Source organism: Physeter macrocephalus, chromosome 8 (genome assembly GCF_002837175.3).
Source record: "Physeter macrocephalus isolate SW-GA chromosome 8, ASM283717v5, whole genome shotgun sequence".
In the NCBI taxonomy this organism is placed as follows: domain Eukaryota; kingdom Metazoa; phylum Chordata; class Mammalia; order Artiodactyla; family Physeteridae; genus Physeter; species Physeter macrocephalus.
In genome coordinates, this window is record NC_041221.1 from 74,300,522 (window position 1) to 74,325,996 (window position 25,475).

A 25,475-nucleotide genomic window follows, 5' to 3' on the forward strand; every position below is an offset into this window, starting at 1 on the left:
GTGTCCCCTGCATCGGCAGGCGGATTCTCAACCACTGCGCCACCAGGGAAGCCCCTATCTTTATTTTTAAAGTCCAAAGTATTTAAATTCCAAAACAATTGGTCCCAAAGGTTTTGAATGAAGGATTGGGCCTTTATAAAATAGGGGCTGGACAGTACACACAGCCATAGTGACATCACCTTTGGATAGAGTGTGGAGAAATAATGGCCAAGCTCTGAGAGGTTCATCATTGTCAGTTTGGGAGAGGAAGAGATGCTGAAACCCAAGTGGGAGAAGCCAGAGAAGGAAGAAAACTGGGAATGTAATGTCATGGCAGCTGGGAAATGATAATGTTTCAAGAAGGGTTTAGTTGTGTTAAATGAGGCTCCATCTCTAGTGAGATAAAAAGTTTCAATTTCTATAGCAGCTGAGGTCATTGTAGACTTCAGCAAGTTCTCTTTTATCTTTTAAATCATTAGGAACACTCATTTATAAGGCAGTTATTATTGATTTGTTAATTTCCTATCAAAATGATTAGTTTCTATCAGTGAAAATGTTTGCCTTTCAGTTATTTGAAAAAACAAATTAGAATTTGTTAGAGTCAGTATTTTTTGTTTGTATATATTACCTTATAAAGAATCTTCAGCACTCATCTTTCCCTCTCTTTATTTCTTTCTGCTTCCTCATTACATTTTTTCAAATTGCATTTTAACTGTTTATCTTGCCAATTCCAAGATGGAAACATTAATTTGTTTGAGCAGATGTTTAACCATGGTGCTTTTAAATAAAGATTATGGTGTACTGTGCTGATGTGTATATGTGTTCTCTCTTGTGTTCCCTCTTTGTCTCTCTCTGTCTATGTCACACACGCACAACTGTAGGACAGGTTAACTTTTGTTTCTTAATAGACAGTAAACTTTATTTTGGGTTATTTAGAAGGGAAAAGAATTCTTTTGCTTCTCTACTTTCCTTTTGTTCCAGGCCAAGCGGGTTGACTTAATCCTAGTGGGAAGGGGCCTGTCAATCTAGTGAGAATGAAATTTGGGTGGCAGGACATATATTTACCTGGGGTGAAAGAAGTTAGAATTTACTTGGAGTACTTGTGATGTAAGTTTTTTCATTTGAGTTGAGAATAAGCATGATTAAAATTGTGACTCTGTGCTTATGCTTTTCACCACTGTCCGTTAATGACACCTAAAAAACTTGAAACAGTAGGGAGATTTTGTTTACTTTGAACAGTTAGATGGCTGGTTCAAGGAAATTTGAGATTTGCTTGAGCAACACCCTCAGATTAAGGAGTTTTAGTATGAGTGCTTTTCTGTATCTCTCGTGGCTGACAAAATTGTACTTTTTAAAAAAAAACTAATAGTACATATGAACACAGTGAATTTGAAATTGCAAGGAGGAAAAACTCTGATTTGTTCAAGAAGATTTATTCATTTATATTCAAACACTTGATACTATATTCCCATTGCTGAATAACTCTGAGTTTATTTCGTAGTCACTAATTTTGAGGAATTCTGATATTTAGCAGTCCTCCCACCAAAAATAAAGCACAGTTTCAAGATTGTAGCTGAATCATGCTTTTAGTTTCTGTTTGGCTTCATGCTTCAAGATATTTCTAAATTATTAAGGATCTGACTTATTCAATGTAGGTGTTTCAGAAGAGAATGAGAAGGTGGCACAAGTTTCCTTGGAATTAGGGTTCATCCATTTGAAATTAGTGCCTGTTTGACCGAGCTTTCCTGGATTTGGGACTACCTGTCTATGAGAAAATATCTGGTTCATTAACTTGCAGAAATTTAAGCAGAGGGTGAATTCTTATAATATGAACGTAAAATAGGATCATGCTCCTCCTGAATGTTCCTCCGTTCTTAAGAGTAATTCAGGATCTTGCAGTATTGGTATTCTCATTGGAGTTGGTCAAAATTAGTCAAGACAAGCATTCTATTTTAACTCTTATCATTCCTCATGAGTAAAATGGATTTAAGATTTTGGACTTTGTTGCATTACTGCCAAAACTAATTTCACCATAATTGATTTTTTTTAGAAGTTCAGACCCTTTACACAAATATAGACATGATTATTTGGCTTAGTGATTTCTGATCACGTAACTCAGTGCTGAAGAAAATTGAACATTAAATATGGGGTGAGGGAATTTAATTTGATAAACTGGGGAAAAATAGCAAACATTTAGGCCTGCTCCTTAGAACTGATGTAATTTGGCAAGAAAGTGGGTAATCAGGTTTGTGCACTGGAAATGACAAATGTATTTTTGTTTGAAAATGACTAGTTCAGCATTTCCCAAATCCTGTTTTGAGGAATATTATTGTTCTGTGAGATATTAATAGATATTCAGAGACAAAGAAAAAAAGGGTTGTGTGGTCAAAGAAATTTGGAAGACACTGGGTTAAGCAGAGTGAAAAAAGTTTTGTTACTTTAGTATACTTCAGTTCAGTTTTTAATACATTTATTGTGAAGCCAAGTCTAGCAGTGGTTTTCTTCCTGGGGAGTAAATATCAGAATAACCTGGGATTCTTTTTCCAAACAACATTCTTACCTCTTTCCAGCCCATTGCCTAAGTAGTCGTGGAGGATCTATTTGTTTTATAGTTTGAAAACATTCTCCAGGTCATCTGAATCATGTCTACCTTCAGTTGAGAACTGCTGAGACAGAGTATACATACAGGCTTTCCCAGATTTCTTTGACCGTAGACTGTCTCTTTTGGAGACTATGTATTAACATTTCATGAATTAGACCTTTTTGAAAGTCTGTGGGCTAGATTGTAAAGCCTTAAGAAGTAAACTGTAGTTTTAGCTCTGCAAACTAATTGTTTTTCAGTTTTTGAAATACTTCTCCCTTGGTTTTTTGACACTATTCTCTTCTGGGTCTCATTATTTTCTGACCATGATTATAGATTTTAATTTGTGGTATCTTCTAATTCTGAAAAAGTCATATTTGCCCGAGAAATGATGTAACAAAAAGTTAACTTTTTTCGATGCATTGTTAAATATTAAATAATAATGATAACTTGATAAATTTGGTTAGCTGTATTAAGATGACTTCTAAAAAGTGTTTTGATTTCAGAATATATCTGTGTGTGTGTAATTTTTTTATATTCGCTACCCAGAAATTTCAAGATATTGAAGAAACTCATCTCATTCATATAAAAGAAATTATAGGATCCTTGTCAAATGCTATAAAGGAAATTCATTTACAAATAGGCCAGGTACGTTTTTACTTTTATTGAATTGATTCATGAGAATTTTATGTTCACTTCTGACTCTCAAAATCATAACTCATAACATGATACTGAATTATTTCAGGTAAAGAATATGTATTTACATGTATTAAATACAAAATAACCTGGATTTTACCATCCTATCAAGGATGATAACTTAAATTAATTATGGAGTTAAAATTCTGAACTTAACAATTTTTGAATATTTCTTTATTACAAAGTTTTACTATTTTAAAATTTAGAATAGCAACTTCAGTAAGTTATAGAGCTTGTGCTTAGAAATTTTCCAAAAATATAAAAGTGCCTTAATGATGACATTTGGGGTGCATTGAAATACAGTAGAGAAAGATGAAGTTTTTATTCTTGGTTACTAAAGTTCTAATACTATTTTCATTGCTGTATAAGTTTTATTTATCATAAGATTTATGTCCCTAAAACACTCAAAGATAGGAACAGGACACTGCCTTAACTTCTAAGGCTGTGAGACCATATGTTAAGGGGTTCATGTAAAAAGTGGTTTGTATCCATAGATCTACTAACAGTGTTAGTTAGGTAACAGAGCATGTTAGGCAAATGAATGTTCTCAAAGGCTCTGGGTCAAAAAATATATATTTTGGTATAATGAATTTTAATTGTGTTGTGGAAGTTTTGTCTGAAATACAGTAAGAATATTTATGGAAAGTGAAAAAAACTTATCTTTATTTCATTTTAATAGGTCCATGAAGAATTTATAAATAACATGGCTAACACTACAGTTGAAAGCTTGATACAAAAATTTGCTGAGTCAAAAGGCACTGGGAAGGAAAGACCTGGTAAGATGACAAACTTTGCAAGGAAACATATTCACATTTCCTATCCAGTAACAAATGTGTTTGCCTTTAAATTCCAAAATTGCAAAATGGAGCTTGGGAGATACCTAAAAATCTGTGTGAAATCTCAGATATCATTTACTTTGTGTCTGATGGTATGTTAGGTTTTTGTTTTGACCTTCAGTAGTTAATAATTTAGTACTACTTAAAGTGGTTATCATACCTTTACTAAATTAATATATTACAGTTTATTTATATTTTCAAAAGTAGAGTTAGCAACAGAAGGCCATTTTAATGAGACAAAGAGTGGGAGAGAATATTAAGCTCTCAGACCATTGAGGCCAGTGGAGAACATTTCTTAAAATTTAATAACTTTTTTCTTTCCTCATTCACATATATATTCAACAAATTTATTTATTGAGTGCTAATAGTATTCTGGGTACTGTTTTAGACACTGGGGAATATACCAGTGAGTACAGGCATCCTGGTTCCTATTTTATGAACAAATGATTACAGGTTTCCTTAATCTTACTTTTAATAAGCATGTTATGTTATATCAAATATTACAGTCTTCTAGACTTGTTTTGTTTTATTTATTTTTGGCTGCGCTGGGTCCTCATTGCTGCGCACAGGCTTTTCTCTAGTTGCGGCGAGTGAGGTCTCCTCTTTGTGGTGCGCGGGCTTCTCACTGCGGTGGCTTCTCTTGTTGCTGAACATGGGCTCTAGGCATGTGGGCTTCAGTAGTTGCAGCACGCAGGCTCAGTAGTTGCAACACGCGGGCCATAGTGCTCACGGGCTCAGTAGTTGCGGCGTGCAGGCTCTAGGGTGTGCAGACTTCGGTAGTTGTGGTGCGCGGGCTCAGTAGTTGTGGCGCACAGGCTTAGTTACTCCACGGCATGTGGGATTTTCCCGGACCAGGGATTTTTCCCGGACCCAGGTCCTCTGTGTTGGCAGGCGGATTCTCAACCACTGTGCCACCAGGGAAGTCCCAAGTCTTCTAGATTCCTTGAATCTATTAGTTACTCTACCATATTCTTGCAAGATACTTGTTTTCACTCCACAGGTAAAAATTATTCAGTCCAGTAAAGAAGTTAAAGTACAGTTTAGAATTCAGGAAAATGAGTATGTGATTTGTAGAGAAGTCTGGGAGCCATTTTTCTTCAGTGCAGTTCACAGCTAAGGCTTGAAACCTAAATCATCTTCACTTCCTTTTTCCCATGTTTTGTTAAGTTTCAAATTGTATTGATTCAATTCCATTAGTATTTTTCCCTTCAGACCTTCCTTCTTACCTACCTCATTGAATACAGCAGCAGGTTTCTAAATCCTGGCACAGTAGAGATTTCTCTAGTCTATTTTACATGTTTGTAGCACATTAATGTTTTGGGTATATAATTATGAACTCATAACTGCATTACTCATAAATCTTTGACTTTTCATTATAGACAGAATGAAATTTAGATTCTGGACTTAGATTCAAAGCTTTTCGGGATCTGCCCTTGCCCAATCTTTTTTTTTTAATAGATTTATTTATTTATTTATCTATTTATTTTTGGCTGCGTTGGGTCTTCATTGCTGCGCACGGGCTTTCTCTAGTTGTGGCGAGTGGGGGCTACTCCTGGTTGCGGTGCGTGGGCTTCTCATTGCAGTGGCTTCTCTTGTTGCGGAGCACAGGCTCTAGGCGTGCGTGCTTTAGTTGCTGTGGCTCAAAGGCTCTAGAGTGCAGCCTTAGTAGTTGTGGCACGTGGGCTTAGTTGCTCCGCGGCATGTAGGATCTTCCTGGACCAGGGCTCGAACCCATGTCTCCTGCATTGGCAGGCAGATTTTTAACCACTGCGCCACCAGGGAAGCCCCTGCCCTTGTCCAATCTTTAGTCTTACTTTCCATTTTTCTTTTCTGGCACCATGCATTGCAGCCAACCTGAATTGCTTGCTGTTTCCTATCCATACCCTGCTTTTCCCTTGGTACCTTAGTTGCCCTTATGTCTACTCTAGAAAATGCTATATCCCACTCATTTTTCAAATGAATAAACTCTTAAAAGTCCAGGTCATGTGTTACTTCCACCATCAAACAGAGAACTTTGTACTTTTTCTTGGCATTGTTGTTGTCTACCTTAAATTTTAGTAATTGTGCTTTTATGAAGAAAAGTTCTGTCTTTGATTCATCTGTTTATCTTTATTATGTGTAAACAGTACATTTTTGTTGAATGAATGAACAGATGGGCATATATGGTAAGGTTAGGATGTTAAAGAAGTTGGAATGGATGGATTTGCTATTAGATAAGTCTTGGTGAAGGGATAGTAAATAATTATGGTTAAATTTAGTGAATACTTACTTTGTGCCATGTACTATGTCAACTGCTTTGCAGGCAAGCTTTTTTCTTCAGGAACTCTTTGAAGTAGGTACTGTTATTCCCATTTTACAGATGATGGAAATATTGAGAGGTTAAATTACTTGCCAAAGCTAAGTACATGCCAGAATACTGGGATTAAATTTCAGGATACTTGACTTCAAGGCCCATGCTTTGGAGAAATTAGAATAGAACTACCTAAGTTTACATATGTAGAAGAATGAGGATGCTGAGATACATAACTACAAAATAGTGTGAAACCCTAAAATTCATTGTAAAGATTAAATTGTAAGTGAAAACCAGTTAAGAGAGGTAAAAACAATTGAAGAATTTTTATATAGAGCATTAAGAAGTATTGATAGAATAAAAGCAAATGTGTATTGGCTGGTTAAAAATGCCTTAGACAGAACTGAATAATGTTGATAGATTGTATCATTATCAGTATCCTGTTTGTGACATTGTATTGTAGTTTTGCAAAATGTTATCATTGCAGGAAACTGGGCAAAGTATACAAGGAATCTTGCTGTATTTCTTTTCTTTTTTCTTTTTTCAGAACTGTATATGAATCTACAATTATCTCAATAAAAAGTTCAGTTACTTTCTTATCTGTGGTATAGCACACTACTTAGCCCTGTGGTTTGTGGTCTATTCTTTACTACCAGTGAGACCTATAAGCCTCAGTGCCCTCATCTATAACGTGAGGATAATAATAGTACCTACCTCATGGGGTGGTTGTGAGGTTTTTATTGAGTACTTAATAAATGGTATTTTCTAAAAATTAATACATACCTGATTAATAGCTACTCTTGGTTATTGTTTATAAATTTAAATTTAATGGCCTCAAGATATATGGCATGTAGAAAATTTCTGTAACTAAATGGCAAGAGGGAAGCCAAGATTGGTGGTGACATGGGTTTTCCTAGAATTACTGAACCCAGAATTAGGTGACTGTTTCAGGCTGACTGTTGACATTGTGTATATAGGTGACTGATTTTCAAAATAAGTGATCCTAGAACTAATTTAAGGGGAAAAAAGGGAGTGGTGTGGGTGTGGAATGGAAAGAATAAGTATTACTTCTCCAGTTGACTTGCTGTGGGTGAAGAGTTACAGCTCTTTCGTACATATTTGTTCTATTTATGTCACTAGAGGGAGTCCATTTCAGTGATGGAAATTTTGTGTTTCTCAGAAAAATAACACGTGATCGTGGATTTTGTTTTGTAAGAAGTATTCTAACCTTGAGTTGTGTATACTATTTTACCGTTAACATTTTTTTCTCCTGTTTTGTAAGGGCTCCCTCTGGTGGATAAGTTCCTCTGTAAACTGGTTTTAGGCCTACGGGATACACATTTTAAAAAGCAAACAAGAGGCCCAGTTCTTTAAAAACTTTGTATAACTGAAAGTTAACCTATTTCTCTTGCACTGAAAAATTTCTTTAGTCAGTTATCTGTTGAGATATATAACCTCTAACTTTATGTCTTCAATTCTCCTATGTAAAACAAACACTTTGAGAGCATTAATTTTTTTTTCCTATTCACTGAGACTATTTTATACTAATTATATGTAGTGTCATTTTTGTCATTACTTTTTTTTATTGAGATATAAGTGATGTATAACATTGTATTAGCTTTAAGGTATGCAACATAATGATTTGATATATGTATGTAATGCAAAATTATTACCAAAGTAAGTTTAGTTAACATCTATTCCCACACATAGTTAAAAATTTTTTTTCCTTGTGATAAGAACTTTTAAGGACTACAGTTGGCCCTGTCTGTCCGAGGATTCCACATCCACGGATATGGAGGGCTAACTGCATTATGCCATGTAAGGGACTTGAGCATCTTTGAAACTTAGTATCTGCAGGGATCCTAGAACCAATTGCCTTCGGATACTGAGGGATGACTGTACTCTTTTAGCGGCTTTCAAATACATAATATAGTATTGTTAACTAAAGTCACCATGCTGTGCATTACATCTGCAGGACTTACTTTGTCTTATAACTGGAAGTGTGTATGTTTTGACCACCTTTACCCGTTTTGCCTAGTGGAGGACACCCCCCAGCTGTTCTCTGTATCTATAAGTCCAGGGTTCTTTTAGGTTCCACATGTAAGTGAGATCATACAGTATTTGTCTTTCTCTGACTTATTTCACTTAGCATAATGCCCTCGAGGTCCATCTGTGTTGTCACAAACGGCAGGATTTCCTTCCTTTTTATGGCTGACTATTTTGTTTGTATGTGTGTGTGTATATATACACACACACATATATATGTATATATAGATACACACACCATATTTTCTTTATCCATTCATCTGTCAGTAGACAGGTTGTTTCCATGCCTTTGCTATTATAAATAATGCCACACTGAACATGGTAGTGCAGATATTTTTTTGAGACGGTGATTTAAGTTTCTTCAGATAAATATGCAGAAGTGGAATTGCTAGATCATATGGTAGTTCTATTTTTAATTTTTTGAGGAACCTCCAGACTGTTTTTGTCATTACTTTTTCAGTGTTGTAGTGCCTTGCCTTCTGGAATTTGAGTCATTTTAAGTGTATGCTTTGAGTATCAAAGCACCTGTGGTCTGAAAGAGTCATGAATAAACAGGTGTTTTCTAATTTTGAATGTCTTGTTATGTTCTAATGACATTATCCTAGTATTTCTACCCATTCTCATATGTTTTAGTTGTAAAAGGAGATTAAAATCCATATTTTTGAAATTTCCTGTTTTACAGTCATTCTGCTAATTTCACTGTATACTTTTCATAAAAGTTAAGCAAGTTTCCATTTATAAGAGACAAAAGGATAGATAACTTAAAAAGTTGGTAGGCCATTGTCTAATATGTTTAAATAAAAGATTTTTTTGCAGATTTTATTTATATTTTCATTATATGATAATATAGGTTTATAGCTTCCATTTGAGGACTTCCAGGGACTGTAATGTGTTTAAAGATACAAATAGAAAAAGCCCCAGAAAGGTAGGCATAAAATACTGAAACAGCCAACCACAAAGAGAAAGGGAAAAATGAGATTCTTGTGGTCAGACCGGCTAAATGTGAAATTAATTTATTAGTTTAGATATTTGGAATAGTCTAGCTTCTACATTAGGTATATTATTTTAAAGTATGGGGTGGTGGTGGCAGTGGGAAGAACTGGGAGATTGGGACTGACATATACACACTAATATGTATAAAATGGATAACCAATAAGAACCTGCTGTATAAAAAAAATAAAATTAAATTCAAAAAAAGTGAAAAGAGATTAGATCAGTGGTTACCAGTGTCAGGGGGACAGGGGGTGTGGGGCTGGGGAACTGAATGAAGGTGGTCAAAAGGTACGAACTTTCAGTTATAAGATAAATAAGTCTTGGGGATGTAATGCACAAGATGATGACTCTGGCTAACACTGCAGCATGGTGTATCTGAAAGTTGCTAAGGGAGTAATCCCTAAAAGCCCTCACCACAAGGGAAACAATTGGGGGTATTAACTGTATGAGGAGATGAATGTTAACTAAATTTATTGTGGCAGTCATTTCACAGTATACAGCAGTATTCACAGCAGTATTCTGCTGTTCTTCTTGGATTCAGAAATCATTTAATAGTATGTCAGGTCACTATGTGGTATAACAGACTTATACAGAGCTGTATGTCAATTACATCTCAATAAAAATGGGAAATAAAAGAAAAGAAATAAAGTATAGGGTACAAGTATATTGATTAAAAAAAAAAAAACTAGTGATCATCTTTCCAGACCCCTAAAGGATTAAGAGTAATGCCAGACCTATAAATGGAACCTCCTTCCACTCCCCCCATGAAAGTTTTTTTTTTTAATTCAGAGAAGCAGAAACCCTTTCGTAGAAAGCAAAATTAAAAATAGCCAAGAAGACCAAAGACCCACAAACCACACCAGATATTTTGTGATTACTTGGTTTTTCTATTTGATAGCAAGTGGGGTTGACTAGAGAAAGAGAAAAGAAGAATGGATGATGATTAGTGAGGAGGATAATGTAGATTAGCACAAATAGGAGAGTGAAAGAGGAGAACTCCCAAAGAAAATAACACAGAGAAGCTTCACTTTATGAAGGAGTACACCTTCACCTATTGTGTCCTAACCACCTAGGACAGAGGCATAGAACTCTGCCCTGTGGGATGCATATGCCTCCTGATAGTGATTACCTTTTAGAGCAGGAGTCTGCAGACTGTGGCCACTGAGCCACATTTAGCTTTGCCTCTTTTTTGAGGCCTACAGCAAAGAATGATTGGCCGGGGGTGGGGGGATGGGACAGTATTTTGTGATACATAAAATTATAAAATTCAGATATCAGTGTCCATGAAAGTTTTTTTGAACACAGTGACACTTGTTTATTTACTGTCTGTGACTGCTTTCACACTACAACAGCAGAGGTCACTAGTTGTGACAGACTTTATGACCTACAATGTCTAAAATATTTACCATCTTGACTTTTTACAGAAGACCTTTGCCTAACTCTTTGTTAGGGAATGTACTTCTTGTGTAGTATAGTAGCAGGTATGTCATAATACATTAGAATTGTGTAGCTCATAATAATATGTAATCTTTTTTCAAAAGTTGATTCTGCTGTTCTTGGATTCAGAAATCATTTAATCTAATATCCTGCACTAACTACATCTGCGGTCGTATCACAGCACAGTAACTGATCATCATAATAAGAATCCTAAATTGTGAAGTAAAGATTAAACTGTTTTGAGCAGGCTTTAAGGAAAGCTTAGTTCATTAATTTGAAGTATAAACACTGACAAAAAAAATAGAAGTAAAAAAGTAAGCTGATTACAGTTTTTACATATGCATAAGAATTAGGACAGAGTTTTAGTTTTTTGCAGTACGTAAAAGAAGTTAAATCAATCTGAACTTAAAAGGAAGTTTATGGGAAAGAAACTGAGGTATCCCAAGGATTCAAAATCAGGAATATAGCCAGGCTGCAGAAGGAAACCCAAACCAGTAGGAACACTAGGTATCATTTTTCCTTTATTGAGTCTCTGCATTTTACTGCTTTATTTTTTTTTCTTTGCAGAATAGCTTTCTTTGCTTCTGCAGGTACATGATGTAAGGTGATCGCCTAGTAATTTCTAGGTATTTTCACTTGTTCCTTAATTGTAGCCACTGCTCAGAATTAACCCAGGTTTTTATCCCTTTTCTAGACCAGAAAGAATCTGGTCTAGGTAATCTTGGATTGGGGTAACCTTCTTTCTAGTCCAGTCAGTTCTGACTAGGTCATGGCTTCTGTACCACTCGTGAAGAAGGGGGAAGTTCCCAGAGAAAAGAGATTATTGTGAGCAGAGTATAAGCCTTAAAGATTTCATCAGGATCACAGAAAGTGAAAACATGACTCAGTCTGGGGGTATGGAGGCAGTGTCAGATTTTGGATGTAGGAGGAGATTATATTTCACTGCCAAGATGCTGTGTTTGGAGAACTAGATGAAAATTTAGAAGGTTTTACAGTGACTGAAATTCCATGGTTAAAAACCCATTCCTTTGATTTAAGACCACGATTCCTAAGTTTGCCTCATCACTGCTTCTCAAGCCTTGGGTACCTGTGAGAATCATTTGTTGAAAATATTTTCCCTTTCCTTTTAATTTCACTTTTTAAAAAAAAAACCAACAGGGACTTCCCTGGTGGCGCAGTGGTTAAGAATCCTCCTGCCAAAGCAGGGGACACGGGTTCGAGCCCCGGTCTGGGAAGATCCCACATGCCACGGAGCAACTAAGCCTGTGTGCCACAACTACTGAGCCTGCGCTCTAGAGCCCGTGGGCCACAACTTCTGAGGCCGTGTGCCACAACTACTGAAGCCCGTGTGCCTAGAGCCTGCGTTCCGCAATAAGTGAAGCCACCACAGTGAGAAGCCCTCGCGCCGCAATGAAGAGTAGCCCCTGCTCACCGCAACTAGAGAAAGCCCATGCACAGCAATGAAGACCCAACACAGCCAAAAATAAATAAATAAATAGTTTAAAAAAATGCTTCATTAAAAAAAATAATAAAAATTAAAAAACGAACAGCCAGTGCACTATCCCAGAAATTTTGATGTCATTGGTGTAGGGTGGGTCCTTGGTATCACTATATTTTAAAACTCCTCTGATTCTAACATGCAGCCATTTTTGAGAACCTTACATCACTGGATGCTTGTTATAAATGTAGACTCTCAAGCCCTACCCCAGACCTACTGAATTAGAAGCTGCACTTCAGTGAGATCCCTAGGCAGTTTGTATGTGCAGTAAAATTGGAGAAGCACTGTCTAGACTTACTGAATATCTGGCAGTGGACCCAGGGAATCCCTAGGACTGTAGTTCTCAAAGTGTGATCCTAGGACCATCCGCATCACCTGGGAGTTTGTTTAAAATGCAGATTCCTGAGCACCAACCTAGACCTTCTGTATAGGACACTCTGCAGGTGGGGCCCAACAATTCGTGGTTTAACAAGCCCTCCTGGTGTTTCTGATACAGGAAGCATTGCTCTAAAAGATTCAGCTAGGACTTGGGATTTGGAACCACTGGATTGAGGAAATTGTTGTTACAAGCCCGCTATTAAAATAAATACTCCTGAAATGAAGTAGCATTGATGTTGCAACTTACTTTCAGATGATTTAACAAGTGAAAAAAAAAACCAAACTACATGTATGAGTATGTGTAGAGGGAGAAAGAGAAAGCATGTATAACAAAAGGTATTATTATCACCCCCCAAATCATTCATAAAAATGATAAGACCTAGGTTCAAAAGGGTAAGTAACTAGTCCAAGGTAATCAGCTAAAAAGCAAATGGCAACACCAGGACTTGAGCTTCCGTGCCCTTTGCACGCCACCACAAGTTAGACTTTGATGTTCTTTTTCATGTTAGCTTGTCCGGTTCGTCATCCCAGGTACCTAGGAATGTGCCTGTGTTGTGTTCCATAGGCCCAGGAGCAAGCTTGAAAATGTCACTGAGTCCAATTGTTTGAGTCACCCTTCCCCCACCCTCTTTCTCTTTGTCCCTTCCTCTCCCTCCTCTCTCCCCCACCCCTCCCCCATTATCATCACTTTTTGTTAGACTTTGGGATCTGGCCATGTTTGTACGTTTTACTTTGGCTTTTAATTAGAACCGGTGTTCTGTGGTTTAGTTGGGTATATGCAGAAATATACTTGATTTGGGTAGCCCAGACTTCTTATTTGAGTTCTGAGACCAGTTTATAGCTAGACAAAGTTGCAGATTTTATTGATGACCTGAGATTTGGAATTGATTCCAAAACAATGGAAACTATTAATTAAATATTTAACACTTTTTAATACTCTACCTCATTCCACAAAATACATGTAGTGATTAAAGATTACTGTTAAATAAATTCTTTCCTTCTGTAACATTTCTCAAAAGTTTTGATCCAAATTAGGTTTGGATGAATTGTTTAGGTTATTGACTTTCTCTTTTTCTTTTTTTTTTTTTTTTTTTGCGGTAAGCGGGCCTCTCACTGTTGTGGCCTCTCCCGCTGCGGAGCGCAGGCTCCGGACGCGCAGGCTCGGCGGCCACGCATGGCTCACGGGCCCAGCCGCTCCGCGTCATGTGGGATCTTTCCAGACCGGGGCACGAACCCGTGTCCCCTGCATTGGCAGGCGGACTCTCAACCACTGCGCCACCAGGGAAGCCCTCTCTTTTTCTTTTGCTAGCGCTAATTTATTCCTACATATGATTAAAGCATCATATGTAAGAACTGTCTTGCTTTGGATCGTTGCCTTCTTTGAGGTCTGCTTTTAATTTCTTCTGCTTTTAATTGAACTCATGATGGCATTTTTAGATAATGTATAAAAGAGCATCAGGAGACAGAGCCAAAATGGTCTTATTTGCTTTTATACAAACTAAATTGCCCTTGCAGCCCAGCAGAAAATCTAAGCACTAAGAGCACTTATTTATTTTGACAACAGAATTAATTGAGCCTAAAACAGTTGAAATTCCAGTGGTAGCAAACTATTCTTTCTGACTCTCACTCTGGCTTTGGTACTGTCAAAAAAAGTAACTTGTCTTTTGATTAAATGGCAGAATGATGGGCAGTGGACTGCATTTGGGGGAGATGGTGAATAAACTTTCTACTTGTGAAACAGTTCAGAAGTGACATGCTACAAGGGGGGTCAGAATGTGCATTGATGTCCAGCTGAGCTGTCAACTGGCACTGAGCCAGGCACGCAAAGCTTTGCCATGTGAAGCAGCATGTGGAGCGTATGCCATTTGAAAAACAAAATCTTTTTCATGCATGATTTAATGGTTTTTTTAAGAGTATATATTTAGTTTTATTATTCTAGAAACTGTTAGTGTTTCTATTTTTAATAGAAAAGCTTATGTGTGGATGGAATTCAGTTAAAATTTTTTAATATATATTTTATTTGAATTTGAAATTTGAAAGGATTTGGCATCTTATATTTCAAAAATGTCATTTTGAATAGCTTATTTTTATTGGATATTTTTCTATTTCAAATGGATTTTAAGAGGATGTTTTTAAAAGAAAGAACAGTGATCAAGATATCTGGTATAGGAGAGATGTTTTGTGAGGAAAAAATGTAGAATTTTGTTTGAAGGGACTGATGTTTATAGAGTTAATGGATGCCTTTACTATTTTCATATATATGATGACATCCAAAGATCTTAATATATACTATATATTTTTTTGATGGGTGGTTATATTCTCTCAAGCTTTATTAGTAAGTGATAAAACTAATAACACATAATAAGCTGTTGGTAATTTAGGTAGAAATTTTTCATTCTTAATAATTCTTACACGAAGCAAAAAGTTGCTGTTTATCAGATGCACATACTACTAAAATTCTTTATCTTTATTGATCTTTCAGTTCTCATCTCTTCGTAAACTGTTAATGTAGGCCTTTAAAGGATTCTAAGAACAAGCTCATTACCCTTTCATTTAATGAATTCTTAGCTTGCAGATTTACAGAGTGGACTTGAAGTCCTTGAAATTTTAATTGGGCTGTTTTCTGACTCTAAGAATTTTTTGGATGGAAGTAGTGAGTGTTTTTGGTTTTTTTTTAGTCATATGATATATGTCATAAGAATGCCCCAGTAGGGAAGGTATTGCCAGTTAATTGATTAAGACCTTGTTTATCAACTCACATTTATGACTGTTTTATTCTGTTTATCACTAAATGTTAATCTACTCTTTTTGAATAAAAACTGGAACTGAGGAAGTAAATCTTTGATTTGGGGGTAAGAAGCAGGACGTTTTAGCCAATACTTTAAATGCTCCTACTTATAAAGAAATTTTTCTTGTTCATTAGTGGTTTTCTTTCATAATGGAATGATCAACGAGAACTCTGATCATGAATTTGCACATAGTTGTAGTTAAGCTTAACATCTCAGAAGGACCAGTAGTGAAATCCTCTATTATCCACTGTTTGTTTTTTTTAAATAAATTTATTTATTATTTTTGGCTACGTTGGGTCTTCGTTGCTGTGCGCGGATTTTCTCTGGTTGTGGCAAGCGGGAGCTACTCTTCGTTGCCGTGCACGGGCTTCTCATCGCGGTGGCTTCTCTTGTTGCGGAGCGCAGGCTCTAGGCACGCGGGCTTCAGTAGTTGTGGCTCGCGGGCTCTAGAGCACAGGCTCAGTAGTTGTGGCTCACGGGCTTAGTTGCTCTGCAGCATGTGGGATCTTCCCGGACGAGGGCTCAAAGCCGTGTCCCCTGCATTGGCAGGCGGATTCTTAACCACTGCACCACGAGGGAAGTCCCTATTATCCACTCATTACTTCAGGCTCTATTTTAAAATTTCTTGACGTAGCAGGTTGTACCAGTTACCATTAATAAGGCAGGGCTAAAGTGACCATTTAGTGGAACATAAATTTTTAGTCTGATATTTATTGAAAACAACAACTACATGTTAAATCTCTGTGTCTCCAGTTCTGTGGTATCATATATAAAGGGCTGTCAGTAAATTGTGTTCATGATATAGGCTAGTCTCAGTTTTTTTCAGTGGTAGCCTTATTTGATTTTTAAATTATTGCTGATACTTTAATTAACACTATCAGGTAACACTGGAACACGTTTCAGAGCAATTAAAAAGATGTAATGGGATCTGATGTGATTGTTTTCTACCAGCTTTTTTTTTTTTTTAAACCAGTACTTGTTCATGTTCTTTTCTTTTTAGGCCTTATTGAATTTGAAGAATGTGACCCTGCTAGTGCAGTTGAAGGTAAGTTGACTAGTTGTAATGTGTGGCAGCTAGCTAATAGCTTCTGTTTACTGAATAGAGGGGCTGCTATCCATTGGTGGTAGCATGTCTGTGGAGTGATGTAAAAAATGTGAATGTGGTTTGAAGACCTGCAGATATTAATGTTTACTTAATAAACAATAGGTTTGCCCAAAGGAATATTAGTGTGTTAGAATATAGATTTTTTTTAAGATTAAATATAACATGTATTTGTTTTCAGATATACATTGAGATTGTTTTCTCCACTGATATCCATCTTTAAACATTCTAATGTCATAAATATAAAACTCATCACTACATATTGATGTATACTGCTTATTCTACAATGGGTAACATTTCAGTAATTAATAAGGTTATGTATTAATGCTCATGTTACTGTCATTCAAAATAGGTGATGATTTGACTTGGAGAAGGGATCCACAACCCTTCCTATTTAAATTGATGTTTTTCATAGTATGAAACCCAAGAAATGTCTGCAATTTTTGTCATGTTTTATAATCTCACTTTGTGAGCTGCTAGAAATAATTTGAAAGCAGTCTTCTATTTTTTTCCAAGACCTGTGTGAGAATATGCAGAAATGGTTTGCTGTTGTGTGTAAGGTTATTAATTGAGCAGTCAACGAGCTCTGGGGCCTAGACTTTTTATAGTTACCATCTGTTTGACTAAGAGCAGTACTTATTTAAGTTCTCTGTACTTAACTTTAAAATTCTTCAGAAGTTTAAAAGAATTTTAAAAGTTCTTTAAAAATGTTTATAATAAATAATACCTACTCTGTGAGAATAAAAATGTATTTATTTTTAAAATATTATAACATGCTATGCAAATAAATGGTTCAGGGAGTTAGTTTTGCATGAAAGCAAGTACATTATTCTAAGACACCTGGATTATAATCCTGGCTGTAGTGTTAACTAGTTGTGTAACACTGAGTTAAAAAAACAAAAATAATACTCTGAGTTTCCTCATCTATAAGGTGAGAAGTTAGCTTAGGTGAACTCTAGTTCTCAAAGAGTTAAGTAGCTAGCTAAGCTTTAAGTGCTGAATTCTATTAACGATTGATAGCATGACTGACGTTTAAAAAATAATTTGTCATGCAAGAGGAAGAGGAAGAACTGCCATATTTGACAAAATAGAGATGGTATTTGTTCCTCATTTATGGTTGGATCCATTTATAACATTATTTGTATTAGAGATAACATAATGGACAAAAGAATGCCATATTATAAGTTTCCCATGTCATACTATTAATGGATCTGTTGTCAACTTTTCATTTAAAACAACACATTTATATTTTGTGACCCTTTATACCGGGAACATGATTTGACCTGCATTTATAACAAAATTTAATATAGTGAATAATGTACTTTCTTTGAAGTGTTAAGATATCTGCAAATGCTTATTTTGCCTGAGGTGATTTAGGGGAAGAGAGAATTTCACTGATCAAATGAATGTTCTGTGTATAACCTTTTGGTGAATAAAAGGCTATATTATATCAACATAAGAAAAATTTAAACAGACTATGACTGATTTAAATATTAGGGTGTAGCAGTTGATACTTTTCATTTCTTTCATCCAAACAAGATGCATTCATAAGTTTAATATATTTATCAGGAACAGTTACGTTTCTGTAACAATATACATTTATTTTAAGGTATAAGACCAAGGAAAAGAAAGACTTTCGGTTTACCAGGAATAATTAAAAAGGAAAAGGATGCAGAGTCTGTGTAAGTATATTAAATATTGTCCAAATCCTTTCTATGGTTATAAATAATTAAGAATAAGACTATTGTTATGAATTTGAAAAGAAAAAATTCTTTTGGAAATAACCCAAAGTACATATGGCTAAGATGTGAAAAATACAAACTTTCTAAGAACATTTGCCAGCTCCTCTAGTTTTAGTTAAAACTGTTAACTTTTCTTATTATTTTAAAATTTCAAGATGAACGCTTTAGCGTTTTGAAATTGAAACTTTAAAGATACTCTTATTTTATAACGTGATACATGCATATTTTAAAAAATTAAACAAAAGTACAGAGAGAACTAGAAATTGTTCTAAGTCTTTTTGTTTGTTTGTTTGTTTTGTTTGTTTGTTTTTGTTTTTTGTGGTATGCGGGCCTCCCTCTGTTGTGGCCTCTCCCGTCGCGGAGCACAGGCTCCGGACGCGCAGGCTCAGCGGCCATGGCTCACGGGCCCAGCCGCTCCGCGGCATGTGGGATCCTCCCAGACCGGGGCATGAACCCGCGTCCCCTGCATCGGCAGGCGGACTCTCAACCACTGCGCCACCAGGGAAGCCCAGCACGATCCTCCCAGACCGGGGCGCGAACCCGGTTCCCCTGCATCGGCAGGCGGACGCGCAACCACTGCGCCACCTGGGAAGCCCCTGTTCTAAGTCTTAATAACCTAAGAAAAACGCCATGGTCAGCAATTTGATGAAAATCTTTCAAGACAACTCTAACCATATAGTAAATTAGTGATATATGTGTACATAAATGGAAAAGGTTAAATGGGGGAGAAAAAAGTCCTAACATATTTTAAACATTTATACTAATTCATCATTTTTAGATGGAAGATGGAGTATAAATGTCATTTACCTTTTTTAAAAAATAAATTGGTATACAAAGAAATATAGTTAGCATGTAAGAAATGAAACTAGTATTAGCTAAGTCAGGTTTTCTGCCTTGGCTATACATTAGAACTACCTGAGAAATTAAATATATCTATGCCAGGCCCTGCTTCAGACCCATTAAATCAGATTCCTGGGGCGTGAGGCCCCAGCATAGTTTTTGTTTTGTTCTAAGCAGCCTGTGTGATTAATATACACCTGGGGTTGAGAATCACTGAACTCTGATTAACTGGAGACAAATTGGAAATAAAGGAACTTTTCTTTGCTTAATTATTCAACCCATTTAGACTGAAGAGACACTAATCAAAAGTCTTGAGTGATTTGTTGACCCAGTAACATTGACTGAAATTTTGTTTAAAGTACCTACTTCTCTAGCATAATCAGCAGAACTCACATGAGGTTTAATATTTTGATGGCCATTCATATTTTCAATATAAGAGAACAATTTGTGCTTTGGGTGGTCTTGCCTCCTCACTGGTTATATGCTTATCATCTGAGTTTCTTGGAGTTTCTGCCATTCTGAATGTCTGTTTCTTTTCTCCTCCCTAGTTGTATTGATATTTGGTTTAACAAATTAAGACTATTTGCAAAGTGATTTATGCCTATAGCTACTGTCTCTTCTGCAGATGTCTTTTTTGAGCATTGTGAAGGGGGTATTTTGCTAAGGGAATGGAACCTAATCTCTTTTATAACATTGGAAATTGAAGTCTAAACAATTGATTTGTAAGTAAATTTTTTAAAATGTAGCCAGTTTATCTGTTAGTGGCCACATAAAGAGTTAAGATGTTTTTATAATTGATGGTTTTCACAGCTGTTCATTTAGGGAGCTTATAATATTTTTGTATATTCCATGTTTTTAAAATAGTTTTTCATGATCAGTAATTTCCCAGTATGATCATTAGGGCACTTGGATATTGGAATATTTTAACCAATAAGAATACTAGGTCAGAAAACTAATGCCTAAATCACTGCATCATTATTGCCTTCTTTCAACACTCCCTGGCAGGAAAAATGTTAGAATTCACTTTGCTTGAAATGTCCAAGGCTCTTGGCATGCTTCTTCTCGTAGCCTGAAGGTTTTTGAAATGCCAGCAATTGTGGACAAGGGGTCCTGCTCAGAGCTTGGTCTTCCTGGGGCTTCATCTGCAGGTCTCATACTGCGCACTGTGAAGGCAAACTGATGAATGCTTTCACAAAGACTGGAGAGTTCTGGCTTAAAGCCAGAGAATAAATGGTTTGGAACTCTTATACTTACTTTTATATTTAAACTTTATCTTTTAAAAAAAGAAGAAAGGAATGTTCAAACATCTTAATTGATTTGATTCTGTACAGGGATTGAATATTATTACAGTAGCTTTTCTGGATCATTTCCTCAGAGTATGCATAGGTTTTTGATATAATATTCCTTATAAGGAAGCTCTTTTTCAAAATTTGCAATTTTAAGTAGATATAAGGACATGTGGGGTTTGCGTTTACCCTGGTGCTCCCATTTGAATTAAGGGCAGAATAGTCATCTCCCTCTTTTTTCATTTTTCCAGTCTATTCCATCCTATATTTAACAAAGTTCTTTAATTTATAGATTTCCCTGGTTTGTGCTTAGTCTTTGGATTGATACAGATTACCTGTTTATCTTATATATTAATTTAGTATTTTTTATTTTGTTCATTTGGCTCTTAAGGTGTACCTAATATATGTGTTTTCAGACTGTTATTAAAGTGGCAGAATCTGATACTATATGCAATAACTGTCTCAAGCCAAAGAGTATACCTAATCCAATGCCTCTTAAATATGCTGTCTAATTTTTGTTTGTGAACTTGTTTTAGAATGTATACATATGTATTCTTCTAAGCTTATTCCTCATGGCTTCAATGCCTTTAATTTTATATATCTAGTGCTTTATTTGGTTAGTTGAGAAGGTTGGTCTTCTTTATGTTTTAGTTTTACATTTAAAATAATAGTTTTCAATAGATTATGTCCAAATTTGTATTTGCTTATCAGTTAAATGATAAAATATCGGTGCTCAACTGCATATTACATTAGACTAGAAACTATTCCAGCTGGAAGTCTAGCTACTCACCTAACATATTTGGAAAAAAGTGGTTTCACTTCTATATGTACTAGCTTATGGAAAGTACCTCAAAGGAAATACGTTAACATTTTTTTTTAACTTTTTCTACCTGAAGGATTAAAAGCCACTAGAAATCGTTGTAGGACTGACAGCTTCCTTGACATGACACGTGTATATTCATGGAAAAGAACTATTTTTGAAAGTAGTTTTACAAATATTTATAAGCTGTTTGTTTTATTTTGTCTTGCAGTATCAGTCTAGGGGAATGTCTTTGTTTGAATTTTAAAATCATTTGGTATATTTTAATATTCATGATTTGATTTCTCTAAATATTTTTATAGAGTTTAAATGAAAGTTATATTTAATTACCAAGGCAAACACTTCGATATAGTATACTTACCAGATAGTTCTAATAGTTGAATATGTCTGATATTTTGTTTGTTTTAATAGGGAATGCCCTGATGCAGATTCACTTGTAAGTAGATTTTACTTTGGTATAAACAATTTACCTATTTTCATTAGGAAATACCCAGCATATTTGGGTTGAGTTTGTTTACAGATCTTTCCAAGAAAAATACTAACCATGATATTAGAAATTCACTATTAAAATTATTTTACAAATGTATTTTTGGCTTTACATTGCCAGATGCTTTCCTATTAAATAGAAGGTATTTCTAACTACTTTTGAAAAGTGGACATTTTACTTTTAAAATTGGAGTGGAGCCATAGCATATTGCTTTTTCTTGGGAAATATGTCAGATTTCAAACCTGCCTACTTTATTTTAAAATGTGCTCTTACTGATTGATTCTTAGATCTATTAAAATACTACTATAACTGTTCATGTGTTTAAGGTTTGTTTAGGGGACTGTCATTTTAGAAAAAGTAGCAACAACCATGGTTAGTACTTTTCTGTGCTTTTTATTTTGTTTTGTTTTAAAGAAAGTTTGTTTATATTTCTTGTTTAAATGTATTTCTTCATATATAATTAAAGACATCAAATGGAGCTCCCTGTGGTTACAGTGAGAGAGTAGATTTACCAAATGATGGAAGTAATGTGTAGACAGATATGTTTTACAGATTTGTCATTAGACACTGATCATGTTGGTAAGTGTAGTAGAGTCAGGCTGTCTCTTTTATTGTTCTTGCTTGTGTAACTGTTGTTTCTTTTGGCTCCAAAACATTATGGTCTTTTACAGCATATTGGTGTACCAAAATAAAGAACTACATATTTTGTAAAACATTGTGCTTTATGTTAATTAAGATAAAACTAGTATTTTTTTCATATTTCAGCTTTAAAGTAAGAAAATTATTATTCATTAATAAATTTATAGTGAAAATAAGGAAATAGACTTCTGATGAGTTCTAGGCATAAAATCGTCAGTGTTTTTGGAGTTGTAACGTTTACCTTACCACTTGCATGTTTTGATACCCTTGGTTTACTAATTAATGAAAAAGTCAGCAGATGTGTTTGGCATTTACTTCAGTGTTCATCATGCATTTTATTTCTGAATTATTTATAGCAGTTATTTGATTGCAACATTGAGTAAAAATTTTAATACTTCATGTTTTATATGCACTCCTTTAAATAAAATGTTTTAAATTTTCTGAGTTAATTGATACTACTCTATAATGATCAATATTAAACAATTTTGAACTTCAGCCAGTACTTATCTGGAATTAGAAAAGGACTTTTAAGGAGGACACGAAATTCTACTGCCATATAAGAAATGATTGATAAATTTGACTGTATAGAAATGAAAAACTTACAGAATTAGAAAAAATACACCATAGAAGGAGTTGAATCACTAAAGATAGTTGGGCAGAGTATATTTGCAAGATGTTTAACAAGGGGCTAATTATTTTCCTTTGTAAAGTTTTGATACAAATAAGTTTAAAAGGTAAGCACACATCCCAGTAGGAAAAGGGCATTAGGATAAAAACAGGCAATTTTCATAAGAAGAAATAAAAGGTTGTAGTGAATAATCATAAATGTTGTTCAAAATAGTAGCCTAATTCTGATGCAAATTAGAATGAAATTACTATGGCATTAGGAAAACAGGCAATAATCATAAGAAGAAATAAAAGGTTGTTGTAGTGAATAATCATAAATGTTCAAAATAGTAGCCTAATTCTGATGCAAATTAGAATGAAATTACTATGTTCACCTCTCATATTGGCAAAAGTTTTGATACACTCATACTGTTGGTAGGAATGTAAATTGGTATCATCTGTCTTGTGGATAGTTGGCAGTATCTCCCCAAATGAGAAATGTATATTCTTTTTGACTCTGCAATCCTGCTGCTAGGGCTTTACTGTTACTGCTATATTCACAAACTTTATGTGTGTGTGTGTGTGTGTGTGTATGCTTAACCAAGATATATGCTTATATAGAGGAGGAGGGAGAAAATGTGGATAGGGATAGATGTTTATTTCAACATTGTCTATGTTAGCAAAAAATTGGAAACACTAAAGCATCCATTAAAATGGGGATTGGTTAAATTATTAAACATTCACTTGATGAAGAAATAGTCAGATGTTATAGATCTAGGTTGCTCATGTCTGTTGGAATGGGAAGAACTTACTAAATAAAAGCAAGTGTGATCTTTTAAGTAATTGTTTTTTAAAATAAATGTGTGTCTATTATATGTATTCTCTTTTTTTAAAAGAATGAGTTACAAGACACTGAATTGTGGTTACCTTTGAGGAGAAGGATTACAGTGGTGGTCAGCAGGGAAAGGAGGCTTTCATTTTTTGTTGTTTCCTTTTATTTATGGCCTACTTATGGCTAGTCTTACTATTACTTAAACATCAACAGGCTACTTTGGTAGGGAAATTATCCATACTTTTCTGTTCCTTTTTAAAAAGGTCTATGTATGTAATTTAAAAAAAATTATTTTGAGCGACTGCATCTTTTGAAAGTTGACCAAGGAAGTGTAAATCGCTGTCTTAGTTTTAACCAATTTCCTCTCTCCAAACTGAGACTGAGAAACATACCATTGACTTGCAAGCTCTATCCCAATATTTTGTTAAAGTTACTACCACCACTATCCACCAAAACTGGCTTTAAGATTGTTGGCTGCAGTTACATGCTCTTTTCTTCTTCTTGTACTGCTTTTGACTTAATGCTTTGCTCCAGCAGTATGGGGCCCTAATATAGAAACCATGGATTGAATGGACAAAGATGTAAACAGGTAATGTGTAAGTTTTTATTAATATCATGAATAGTTGTAGCGTTGAAAACCTGGTACAGTGAGAATCATTGCTTTTTTTTTTTAAACACACACCAAAAAAACGTTTTATTTTGAAATAATTGTCAATTTACAGAACATTACAGAGATAGTACAGAGCAGTCCCGTATACCTTTCATCTCGTTTCTCTTGATGGTAACATCTTGTAAAACTTTAGTACAGTATTGTAACTAAGATATTGATACTCATACAGTCAAAATAGAACATTTCCATTAACCAAGGATCTTTTTTTTTTTTCTTCCTTTCACCTATTTAACCCTCTCCCAGTGCTCAAATCCCTGGAAGTCACTGATCTGTTTATCACCTCTATATTTTTGCACCTTCCAGAATGTCATATAAATGGGATCATACAGGATATAGCCTTTTCAGGCTGGATTCCTTTACCAGGAATATTAAATATGCATTTAAGATTTATTCATATTGTTGCATGACTTGATTGTTCATTCCTTTTTTATCACTGAAAAGTACCCCATTGTATAGATGTATCATAGTTTTCTTATCATTCACTTATTGAAGGATATTTTGGTTGCTTCTTCTTTTAGGTGATTATGAATAAAGCAGCTTAATAACATTTGTGTGCAGGTTTTTGTGCGAAAATAAGTTTTCAGATCAACTGGATAAATACCTAGGACTGTGATTGCTGGAAGGATCTTTCATTTTGACTGCTCCTTTTCAGTCACTTTTGTTCTGTTCTCCCCCCCCACACACACACACCTCTGGCAACCACTAATCTTTTCTCGATTTCTGTATATTTGTCATTTCAGGAATGTTATTTAAGTGGAATCATACTGTATGTAACCTTTTGAGATGGGCTTTTTTTTTTTTTTTTTTTTTTTTTTTTTGGTATGCGGGCCTCCTTCTGCTGTGGTCTCTCCCGTTGCGGAGCACAGGCTCCGGACGCGCAGGCTCAGCGGCCATGGCTCACGGGCCCAGCCGCTCCGCGGCATGTGGG

The 25,475-nt window shown here is 35.3% G+C and overlaps 1 protein-coding gene across 6 annotated transcripts in view; it reads left to right on the top strand.

The window, feature by feature from the left end:
• FCHO2 (FCH and mu domain containing endocytic adaptor 2) overlaps positions 1-25,475 on the top strand; it is a 119,444-nt gene that overhangs the window by 44,662 nt on the left and 49,307 nt on the right. For all 6 annotated transcript variants that reach the window (XM_024133515.3, XM_028492971.2, XM_028492972.2 and 3 more), the window contains 5 exons: positions 3,110-3,208; positions 3,936-4,032; positions 16,524-16,568; positions 18,235-18,307; positions 21,725-21,749. In XM_024133515.3, the coding sequence (XP_023989283.1) occupies positions 3,110-3,208; positions 3,936-4,032; positions 16,524-16,568; positions 18,235-18,307; positions 21,725-21,749 (339 nt within the window). The remainder of the gene's footprint in view (positions 1-3,109; positions 3,209-3,935; positions 4,033-16,523; positions 16,569-18,234; positions 18,308-21,724; positions 21,750-25,475) is intronic.